The 11,964-nt window shown below is 37.6% G+C and overlaps 1 protein-coding gene across 2 annotated transcripts; it reads left to right on the forward strand.

Moving 5' to 3' along the window:
* The first annotated feature begins 616 nt into the window (after nt 1–616).
* LOC130930459 (endophilin-A2-like) lies at nt 617–11,300 on the forward strand. Of its 2 annotated transcripts, XM_057858428.1 has the most exons (9): nt 617–843; nt 2,269–2,337; nt 2,429–2,645; nt 4,386–4,519; nt 4,716–4,874; nt 5,077–5,180; nt 5,436–5,569; nt 6,792–6,830; nt 8,883–11,300. In XM_057858428.1, the coding sequence occupies exons 1-9, from the start codon at nt 799–801 to the stop codon at nt 9,071–9,073; spliced, it is 1,092 nt and encodes a 363-aa protein (XP_057714411.1). In that variant the 5' UTR covers nt 617–798; the 3' UTR covers nt 9,074–11,300. The 2 variants fall into 2 exon arrangements, with proteins under 2 accessions (XP_057714411.1, XP_057714412.1); XM_057858429.1 differs by lacking the exon at nt 6,792–6,830 and having other exon boundaries at nt 620–843.
* The last annotated feature ends 664 nt before the right edge of the window (nt 11,301–11,964 follow it).

Genomic DNA, 11,964 nt, shown 5'->3' on the forward strand with positions numbered 1-11,964 from the left:
ATTGTCATCTTGGAAAATGACAAACATATTTTCAATTGAAGGGATAAGAAAGCTGTCTAAAATTTCAATGTAAAGTTGTGCATTTATTCAAGATTTAACCACAGCCATCTCCCCAGTGCCCTTGCCTGACATGTAGCCCCATATCATCAATGGCAGAGGGGAATTTTGATGTTTTCTTCAGGCAGTCATCTTTGTAAATCTCACTGGAACAGCACCAAACAAAAGTTCCAGCATCATCACCTTGTCCAATACAGATTCTTGACGCTTGACACCTTGTCCAATGAAGATTCTTGACTCTTGACAAGGTGATGATGCTGGAACTTTTGTTTGGTGCTGTTCCAGTGAGATTTACCATCAGATTTTTATCTGAGTTTGTTCTACATTATAAAATGTCTGAGTCGGTGCTCGTCCGAGACTGGTGATTCCATACTTTTTGCTAGGGGTTGTAGTCCAAAAGACTACGACTAAGACGAAAATTAAAAGGGGCTGTCAAAAACAACACTGATGTGAAAGAAATGCCCCTCGGTGCCACTAAAAAGTCATTTTAGCTGTCCGAAAGACGAACCTGTGAGCAAGTCAGCTATTGACCCACTTTAACAGTACAGGAGCCTCCCACTACAACTGGTGCCAGGAAGCTGCGGTAGCCAAGCCAAGGCGCTGGAGGAAGTTCTTCAAGTTTCACATCTGCCGTCCAACTCTACAGAGAGTGCAGACGTGGTACTCTCTTAGAACGTTCGCGATATACCTCGGCTTTTATCATTTCCGTTCGAGCTCCACTGGACAACAGCGACTTTCACGATGTCCGTCGCTGGGTTTAGGAAGCAATTAATCAAAGGCTGTCAGGTAAGTGAGCGTTGATTTTTCTAACTTTATTAGTCGCTTGCTAGCGCTGTTTATTGGTGCTCGTTAGCCACAAGCTAGCTGGTGAAATTAGGTCATTAATATTAGGCAAACGTATGATAAAAACATGTTTACGTGTTAAATGTCGCAGACGAGATATTGAATTAGTGTAACCTAAGTGTGAAATTTAGGTGAACGAGAGCGACAGGCTTGTTTTTATGTGGTTTTACTTTTAGGTAACTTTGTTGTTTGTAAAAATTCTATATCCCCATGTAGTCCAAGAGGCAGTCATAGTAAACCTGATTACATAATTGCCGTATTATTTTTTAACGTTTCTGAATAAATAAAATTCTGCGTGTTTAGTTAACATAGTTACCTCGATTCAACATATACCTGGTTCACCGGTAGTCTACACAGAAATTAATAATAAATAGCAAAAATACCACAGAAACATATTTACGATTGTGACAGTAAGGAAAAAAATAATCTTTTAAATTGTGGTGGAAAAATCCCCGATTCGAACTAATCTGAAAGCACGTGTATCCTAAAGAGATTTAGCAGAATACGTGACCATCTGGTTGGCATGTCTCCAAATTGGGCTAGTGATAATTGATATTAAGATACGTGCATTCAAGAACCAGTTAATGTGAATGATCACGCGACTCTAAAATTTTCATATGAATTGGAAGTTGTGATATCACTCAAAACGATGTAAAATACATCACTTAGAAGGCCGAAGATATCTAAACAAATAAAACGGCTTTTCTAAGTCAGATGATAGAATTTTGGTTCCTAATGAGCTGGACTTCTGTTGCCCCAAAAGAAATTTGAAGCTCAACAAAAACACAACATAACTGGCATAACCAGTCTCCTTGAAGGTGATTGTTTTGCAAGTCACCACTGAGGCCCATCAAAGTTATTGGGTAGCAGCTAAAGTTGGTGGGCGTGCCATGATTATAGCTGGAATCTTAGTAATTTCAATAACCTGGCCATACCAGTTTCACACTCCAATGGGTTTAGGTGTCAGAGGCTTGACAGCTCAGAAGTGGAAAGAAGCCAAAGCCAATTGATAGTTCAGATTACTTAAGCTTTGCAATAGCTAAACCCACAAAAAAGAGACCAGAATTCTTGTATAGTTACGCAATTAGTTCTTTTGACCATATTTCTCCTCGAGGTGAAAACCCAAGTCCGCATTAACCGGTGATTTTATTGGTGGGAAAAAAATTATATTCAAACCTACCTGCCGCTGCGTAAAAATGCAATTGCCCCCTTTTTGAATGGCTAATCACAATTTTCTGACCGCTAAGTTCATTTCACTGATTACACCCAAGCCTGATTACCTGTTTAATTAAGAAATCACTTAAATATGTTAACACCTAGCCTTTGTTTCCAGAGTTTGCTTACAAATTTGTTCCTTGATGTTCTCAGTTGGTCAGTGAGAAGGTCGGAGCTGCAGAGGGAACCAAGCTAGATCAAGACTTCAAGGACCTTGAAAAGGTATTAAATGCATTTGAATAGAAACAAAAGATTTAGAGTGTTGCACTTATTCATGTTTATGTTGCTATTCCTCCCTAACCTGTGCCTCCAGAGAGCAGATATTACCAGCAAAGCAGTAGTTGAAGTCGTCAACAGAACAACGGACTACCTCCAGCCTAACCCGGCCCACAGAACGAAGCTCTCCATGCTCAATACGATGTCCAAAATCCGTGGACAGACAAACAATCTTGGGTACCCGCAGGCCGAGGGCCTCCTAGCAGACTGCATGATGAAATACGGAATGGAAATGGGCAGTCAAAACAACTTTGGTAAAGAAATAGGCATTTTATTTGGAATACAGAGGTTTCAAGCAACGAGTACAAATACATACTTTCCCAACTTAGATTTTTTTTCAAGTTTTTGTATTTTAAAGTGGTACTTATGTGTTGGTCAAGACTTTACTTTAGCTTCAGGTTCATACTTTTTACCAATGAACTTGAGTAAAAAGTATGTATTTAGTATTTTAACTAGGGCTGTTAAACGATTAAAATTTTTAATCGAGTTAATCACAGCTTAAGAATTCATCAATCACAATTCAAACCATCAATAAAATATGCCTTATTTTTCTGTAAATTATTGTTGGAATGGAAAGATAAGATACAAGACGGATATATACATTCAACATACTGTACATAAGTACTGTATTTGTTTATTATAACAATAAATCAAGACGGCATCAACATTCTGTTAAAGCGATCCATGGATAGAAAGACTTGAAAATTTATAACAAAACCCCTCTTAATGTTTTCATTTGAATAAAATTTGTAAAAATTTCAAACAAAAAATAAACTAGTAGCTCGCCATTGTTGATGTCAATAATTACACAATGCTCATGGGTGCTGAAACCCACAAAATCAGTCGCACCCAAGCGCCAGCAGAGGGCGACAAAACACCCAAAAACACAAGTAACAAATGGATATGACACTGTGCTGTCATTTTAATCTGTTTGAGCGGGGCATGTGCGTTAAATACGTCAAATATTTTAACGTGATTAATTGAAAAAATTAATTACCGCCCGTTAACACGATAATTTTGACAGCCCTAATTTTCACTAATACAGTACTGATATCTGAATTTTCTACTCCTTACAAGTAATGAGCTCATTACTTTTAAAATCTATTTAGATGGGCAATGACAAGGGGTAAAAGTCATGAATTCTGGAATTTGAATAGTATAAATTATTGGGCTGGAAAATATCAATTACTTTAAAACTTTTTTACTTTACATTCAGCAGCTTCAGTGTTTTTACTTTTGTCGTAGTGTTTATTTGACTCAAGTATCAGTACTTTCACTGTAAATTTCTAACGTCTTAATCAGATTATTTTTCTTGAATCTAGTCAAATAGTTGTCTCCATCTTGTTTTGAGTGAGTAGGACTAGGACTTAACAGATCAGTGCATCAGATGATTCCACTTAAAGTAAATATTACTATTCTTATTTAGCCCATACATCTAAAAGTTGGTCATTTTTCACCTAAATCAAGAAAAAAAATTGCTTTCAAATAATGTTTTGAACAACATCTACGCTTGAATTAAGAACATTTCTGACAAACAAGCTTTTTCAGGATTAAATATACCAATTTATTGCTTAAAATAAGTATATTAAACTTATTTTCAGCTTGCTATTTTTCTTATTTCAAGAAGTCTGAGTAATGTTTATTTGAAGCACTGGCAGATAATTTAACTTATTTCTAGTGAATTTACACTGAAAACAAGGGAATTTAAGTAGTTTTAAGGAGGTGTATTTTTGCAGTGTTTAATGTCTCGTTTTGTCCTTTTATTGAGTATGCAAGATCATTTTGGTTATCTTGGTTTTAAAAACAAAGTTTTAAAAAAAGAACTCATTTGTATGTATCTGAAATTGTCCACAAGTTTTTATTGACACCTTTCCTCCACGTAGCACCAGCATGACTACTGACATTTTTCTAATTGCAGAACCAGCAGAACCAAGGTACTACTTTTAGTACCTGGTCAGTTGGGATTTTGAACGTGTTGTTCATGTTTTCTGCAGGTGGCGCTCTTGTGGCTGTTGGAGAATCAATGAAAAAATTGTCGCAAACCAAGGACAGTCTGGACATGGACGTTAAGCAGAATTTTCTTGACCCACTGCAAGTAATTGTTGAGAAGGACATCAAAGATATACAGGTGCATGAAAAAGTTTGGGGAATATAGCCCAAATAAGCACACTATGTCAATTTTTTAGTACCAATGGTAAAAATGGGTGGTCTTGATTCATTTTTGACAGCAAGGTATCTCAGTACCTTCCTAGTGCCATTATCTGTCACCACCAATGAAAGTTAAAAATTAAATTCCTGACTTGGTAACCCTTTTACGCCATCAGCACCATCTGAAGAAAATGGAGGGCCGCCGCTTGGACTACGATTATAAAAAGAAACGTCAGGGTAAAATTCCAGAGGAGGAAATCAGACAGGCCCTGGAGAAATTTCATGAGTCCAAAGAAAATGCTGAAAGTTCCATGTGCAACTTGCTGGAGACTGATGTGAGTTGACTTGGTTGACTTGACTAATTCAACAAACACGTTCTGCGCTTTGTTTTTGTTCAGTTTCAGACTTTGAACTAGCAGCACTTGTCTAACCTGACCCCCCCCCCTCCCTTAAATTCATATTTAAGGTGGTTGGATTTTGATATATTGAATGAAAACAGATCTACTTTCTAATATCGTTGTAATTGATCTACTATAGGTGGAGCAGGTGAGCCAGCTGGCAGCTTTTGTGGAATCAGTGTTGCAGTACCATAGAAACGCCACAGAGATTTTGGAGGAACTTTCTGGTGATCTGGAAAGAAGGTCAGCTCAACATGGTGACTTTTTGTGGCCGTTAATATGACACGAATAAATTGGATATATGAAGTTGTCAAAATGTAATTAATTTTTCCTGATCAACATTTACAGTGATTAATGTTATTCATGAAAGTTTTTTTTAGTTTTTTTTTTTTTTTAAGTTATAAAACCGTTGATTTTTCAAGTGTGGAAAAACTGCGATGGATTTACATTATAGATAACAAATGTTCACACTATCATTATTGTTTGCATTTCACGCAGAGTACAAGAATGTCAGTCCCAACCAAGGCGAGAGTACAGACTCAAACCTAGGCAGAGTTTTGACTATGGAAGGACTGAGCAATCCAACGGTGGTTACACATCACCTGCAACAAGCCCTCCAGCTTATTCCCCAGGTAAATTATTTATTTGGTGACCAACCAGAAGAGGGTAGAGTAGCCAAAAATTGTGGTCAAGTAAGAGTAACGTTACTTCAAAATATTACTCAAGTAAAAGTAGGCATCCAAAAAATGTACTCAAGTACAAGTAAAAAAGTATTTGGTGAAAAGAATACTCAAGTAATAATTAACATTGTGAGTAACAGCTTACATTTTTCTTTTCTCAGCACAAAGTTATCTAAAGGAAGTGTTGTTACAACTATATTGCACAGTAACCAATTGCATAACCACATTAAGCCAAAGAAATAAGTTAAAAATAAATAATAAATAATTCCGGCGAGAGAGCAAAATGACAGATATGAAGCGTCCAACGCGCATGTGTGCCCTGTAGTAGAGAACATAGTTTTTAGTTTGAATGGTGAATGGTTCCTTCATAGTTATTATTATGAAATTAAAAGGATCTGATCTCTGGTTTTCCTTGGTCAGTCGGTGCCAAATAAAGACTGGGAGAGAGGTTAAAATCCACGCTTTCGAGTCACGTTGAGGGCAGTGCTTTATGTAAAACACTTAATTTTTTATGGTGCTTTAGAGACACCACGTGATTGAACAGGCTGGAGTGATCAGAGAACGGCAAGCTTGCGTCTGATTGGTATAATGGAGTCGTGATTATCATTGCGACGTCTCATTTGTGAAATTGGTAGAGCTACTCTTGGCATAGCTGGCAAAAAAAAAAACTCTAATATGAAGAATAAAGAGGAAAAAAGTAACAACTCTTGTGTAGCCCAAAGTTGCAGAGTAAGATTAGTGTTTTTTTCTTTACAAATCTACTCAAGTAAAAATATGGCTTAGTAAAACTAATCTTAGAAGTACATTTTTCTCAGTTACTCAAATGTAACTGAGTACATGTAACGCATTACTACCCACCTCTGTGACCAACTAATTAAAATTCTCAGCAGAAGTTTATAAAGAGCCACATGTAGCTCTCTGAAACTGTTAATTTATATTAAAAAAATAAAAATTAAACCAGTAATTTATTAATGAACTGACTGGTCCTATATTATTGTAAAATTGACACGTCTCAACCATTTATAGACTTACAATGATGTCATGTGCTTTTGAGTAAGTTTAAATGTTTTCACAGCATCTTGAAGGGGTAAAAACTATTGCAATTAGGTTTACTCCTAGGAAGGCCTGTGTTTTATATCATTTCTTTCCCTCTGCAATCATAAACAATACATAGGTCCATCCCTGCCAAGAACTTCCTTCAAGAACAGAGCCTGTGAGTGAGCCAAAAGTTGAGAATTGTGCTCCCTCTGTTGCACATTTGCGAGAAAACTAAGGTTTTTGCGCTGGGTCCTTTAAGGCTGCAAAGACGGACTCCCTAAAGCGGAAGTTCAGGATTTTTGACATAAGGCTTAATCTCCGAGTTAGCGGGGTTTAGTTAGTTGGTGGAGTTGATTTCAACAAATTCTGTTATTTGTTAGTTTCAGTGCTCCGGAGTGGCTAAACTAGTGCGAGTCAATGGCACCATTATAGCATGCCAATAAAAAACTACATGTGCACACATGAAAATCATCGATGACCCATGCAATCAATAGTGTTGGCTATTTTTTCAGGATAAAGTTATTAAATCCTACCATTGCATGTCATTAATTGCAGTATGAACAGCAACAATTGTAATCCAGAAGCTCTGTAGAGGAGCAGGGCGGAGTGGTACCGCATCTGGGTTTTTTCCACCGCTGAGTTTTTTATGTCCTAGCCAGCGGCAAGTAACCAGTTTATATTTTTCCTTGTTCTTCATAGGGAATTTTGGGAAACTTTCCATTGCCTGTTTCCACAGCCTCTAAATGCACATTTCTCTATGTGGCCGGCCATCGGTTAACCCAGCAGACTGATGCTGTATTCGACAAAGGTGGGAAGTCAGTTTCCAACCTCCGATCTGGAAAAATATTATTAGTACGCCTCCACTATTTGATCGCTCATGAGAAGTCAGGTTTGCTGGAGGTCAAAATGTCTTTTGAAGGCCAAAATAAAAAACGGCTAGTGATGATCAGCCATCTTTGCTGTTTACATTCGCTTGGAATGCTTTAAGGTCGCAACTGGTACCCTCCGAGCAGGATAAATCAGACTTCCCACCTTCCTCAAATGCAGCGTGAGAACGAGTGACGGAAGCACTCCTCTTTATTAGGGTCGTATTACGCATCTAAAAAAAATAGTCCTACAGAATGAAATGAATTACGGCAGTTTGGTGTGACATTGTTTTGGCCGCACGGGTGTTTTGAAACAATGATCTACGTTTTACATTTATTTGACTTTGATCTGTTCGTAGATCTGTATAGTTTTTTTAGTGGAATGCTATAATGATGCCCTTGACTCGCGCCAGCTTAGCCACTCCGGAGCCCGGCAACTAACAAATAACTTGCAAACGAAACGGAATTTGTTGAAGATTAAGCCTAATGTCAAAAATCCCTAAACTTCCGCTTTAATGGGCCACACTCCTTGTTTTGTTTTGTTGTGTTGTGTTTTGTGTGGTGTGTGTGTGTTGTGTGTGTTTTGTGTTGTGTTGTGTTGTGGTTTTTTCCAGAAAAAACATCTTCAGTTTGGGGGGGATTTTATGTACCCTCTTTACTAAAAAGTACTTTCTTTCCTCCGCCTTCTTCTTCTAAAAGCTGTTAAATGAGGATCACAATTGCCAGTGCTACAGCAAAACCTCCACCAGGGCATAAAAAAAAATGTTTTCTTTAAAACTTATTCGCAGTTCTGGATCTAGTTGTCCAGATCCAAATTTAGCATGACAAATTTTAACCTGATCTGGTGACGTCTTTCAGACTTGGATCGATAAATAAATTCTGTTGTAAACAAAAGCCTGAAAATATCCTTGATGGAGGTAACAATAAAATGACTTTTCCAAATACGTTGTTGCTGGCCAGTGGACTCTTCACATCTCCGGAGTAACATTTTTTGACGAATAAAAAGTGAACTTGACCTTTGAAGATAGTGGGCTTCGACTGGGCAGCCACAGTATTGTATGCAATTTTGGTGCAGGTGCTGAACTTGATAGTTCCACTTATAGCATTGTCGGTTATAACTTCTATGGTTTTTGGTGTGGTTAGGTGGTATTTAAACCACCTATAAATATTGTCTGGGATAAAAGAAAAATTCGACTAATTCTATGGTTTCTATTCCAGACTGCAAAACTACTGGTAGAAATATGCTGCTCATGCACACCTTTTAAAAAATATCTCTTCTGGGTCAATAGGAATCACATTAAAGGATGGGGTGACTGTCAGTCTTTCTCTGCCTCACATTGTTCCATTTTGTCCCATTTCAGCTGCCGAGCCAAGCTGTAAAGCTCTCTACGACTTTGACCCAGAGAACGAGGGAGAGCTAGGTTTCCGTGAAGGGGACATCATCACTCTGGTCAGTTACATCGATGAAAACTGGTTGGAGGGAAGGCTCCACGGCAAGACGGGATACTTCCCCAACAACTACGTCCAAGTGATCGTTCCCCTACCGCAGTGACATATTGGTGGAAAAACTAAACATCTCACAATTGGGGTTTATTTGGTCAAAAGGCATTTTTATAAATACCATTTGGTTTTTCAAAATGAAGGAACAAAGGCTTGAAGGTTTGAAAACTGACAGTGTAATGTTTGGGTGCATGTATCACTCCCCAGGTTTTTGACCCGCAATGCACCTTTGCACTTTTCACACGACGACGTTCTCACTTGAGGGATGTTTTTTTTTTTTTTTTTTTTTAAGAACGCTTCAAACACTAGTGGGTGCACTAACTGTATTAATATATTGACTACGTGATTTTTTTAAATTAGATAAAACACCTTTTCTGTTTAAGCAATTTGCTTCATATAAGCTGGTGGTGGGGTCATCATGAAGCGTTGCTAGTTTTTATCCAGTCAAACACTGCCACCTAGTGTGGTCCTTACTCTTGTTCAGTCAAAACTTAAAGCCTTCAACCCTATCACAAACCAAAGCACACATCGATGGCTTAAAAACTATATTTATTGTATGGGAAAACTGAAACATCTTTCTAGCAAAACTCTTTGTATAAAATCCGATATCTTATGAAAAAGTCCCGCAAATGTAAATTTTTCATCAAACAAACAAACTGGGAGGTGGTCTTTTACGGAATGCTATTTTTGCCAATCGTATTATGCCAATAGAAAATACCAGTTTACCCAGCGGTGCCCCCAATGGTTTTGCGACTGGGCTGTTGATAGATCCTGACATGTCACCAAACAAATAACACTATATACTGAAGGTGAAGGATAATAGAAACACAGGTATAATTTAAGACTTTTTATTTTCTTCCTATCACTATTGTGTGTCGCTGACATAGATGAAAATAGAAGCAATATTTATAGTAAATCATTTTCAGACCAAGTTATATTGACCTTTCTCCTGCCACCCTTTGGTTGGAAACTACTGGTTTATCCAAACGCTATTTATTTCTCTGGGCTGTTTTAAACTAGTGCTATTCATCAAAATTTAACATAGCCAATCATGTGATCACATATACAGGAGTAGATTTTAATGTGCTAATTTATACTCTTCTTTGCATTGTTCCTTTGCACTCTAATATTTGCGATAATTACTATACTGTAAGTCTAATACCAAAGCCATAAACTCCAGCGTCAATTTTCTCGCACTCCATTGACGCTGCTGGCAGTGTCCCTCACAATGTATTCCGGGCACTCAACCAGCTGTATGAAGGAATTATCTGCCTGCGATTTGGTTTTTGTTAACATTCTAGACAAGCTGTCGCCTTTTGTAATTTTAACCTTTAGAAGCATGTACTGTATATTACACTACTGTTTATTGCTGCATCGAACCCCTCCTCATCTATTCTGTAGAGTTTACTCATCCAAGCAAGCCCGGTACACAATGGCTGTTTTCACTTTGAATTACAAGCAGGCTACGAAAATGCGATGGTATGCGCAATTCTTTAAAATGGCAAATTTCTCTGCCCCACAACTCAACTCTGTCATAGCTATTTGAACCTTGAGTGGAGAAGACAGGTCCTTTCAGGAGGAAAGACACACAGCAGTGGATTATGCCCTCCCCCTCTCGTCTTTATTCACCACCTGCCCCCTGTGCCCCCTTTCTCATTATCATCCCCGATCCCAATCCCATGGTGCCTTTTGGAGCTCTGGTTCATCCCTGGAATAATCTCGTTTCAGCAATATCTGCATCTAAATGTTATGTTTGCATTACTCCCAATGCAATTACTAATATTAAGAGGGTCCGTGGTTGTGGTCATCTGTGCAGGGGAATAGCTACATGGTTCAGGTGTGTGTTTATATGCCTCATAACGCTAAATCAAATTACTTTGGGATGAATGTCTTGGTCTTGGAAGATATTGAAGATAAATGCCTCAGAACAAAGGGCTAGAGTGTGTGTGTGCTGCTTGATGATGGTCGTGTAAAAGTTGCAACTCTGGATTCCAATCGGTCCTTAAATGTTGCACCTGAAGGAAGTGCTTTATTTAATTGTACTGCAGCTTGTGTTTTGTGTGAAAATGTAACCTTTGCATGTGTCCTTACTAGTATCCGTCTTAAATGTCATTTGGTGACTGTGACACATTGGGAGACTAAAAGTGGGATTATCCTGGATTATCTTGAGGATATGTGGATTACCTCTTCATGATGTTTAATTTCTGTTTATTTTATGTCTTAAATGTAAAGGGGATGGAAGATATTTGCTTATTCAAATAAATGTTGTCATCATGCTACACATTTGTTGCAGAACATGTTTTTAGTATGTCACATTGTTTTGTGGAATGGCCAACAATTCGAGGTTAATTCCTATTTGAGCTTTCTCCAAGTACTTGCGCATTCAGAAAACATGCTGGGTTAGATCTAAGTTTTACATTTCCGAATGTGTGAATGGTTTGTTGATAAACAATTCCATAGTTGATGTATAATTTGGTACATTTAGTTAGTTCGGGCTAGAAATAACGGCTTTATTTTAATTAATGTATTTTACTTTTTTTTTTTTTTTTTTTTTTTTTTAAGCATTTTTAAGCGTGACATTCAAAAATATTTGACGATACTGGTCAATATTTGGCATTTCGATCAATTTGATAGTCGTTAACCAATCAATGTATCCATCAAGATCAATGTGTTATTACACCCCTACTATACTACACTACTTTTTAGTAGTATGTAGTAAGTATAGAAACTAGTGTTAAGTGATGACTTAATTTTCTTTTTTTTTTTTTAAATTATTATTTACTCCGGCTTCATCTCACATTCCAAACACATGCATTATTGGTCGGTGGGACACTAAATTGTCCCTAGTTGCAAATGTGTGTGTCATTTGATTGGAAAGTTAAACAGTATGGATAAGGAATGAATGACTAATTGGAGGGCCATTGGACACCAAAGTTTAGATTA

This window comes from Corythoichthys intestinalis, chromosome 14 (genome assembly GCF_030265065.1).
Source record: "Corythoichthys intestinalis isolate RoL2023-P3 chromosome 14, ASM3026506v1, whole genome shotgun sequence".
Classification (NCBI taxonomy): Eukaryota; Metazoa; Chordata; class Actinopteri; order Syngnathiformes; family Syngnathidae; genus Corythoichthys; species Corythoichthys intestinalis.

What these genes read in the sequence shown, in the direction of transcription:
- LOC130930459 (XM_057858428.1), top strand. Translation starts at nt 799, where the DNA reads ATGTCCGTCGCTGGGTTTAGGAAGCAATTAATCAAAGGCTGTCAG. An exon ending in ACTTCAAGGACCTTGAAAAG is followed by an intron (nt 2,338 to 2,428) that starts GTATTAAATGCA and finishes CTGTGCCTCCAG; the next exon opens with AGAGCAGATATTACCAGCAA. An exon ending in GGGCAGTCAAAACAACTTTG is followed by an intron (nt 2,646 to 4,385) that starts GTAAAGAAATAG and finishes TGTTTTCTGCAG; the next exon opens with GTGGCGCTCTTGTGGCTGTT.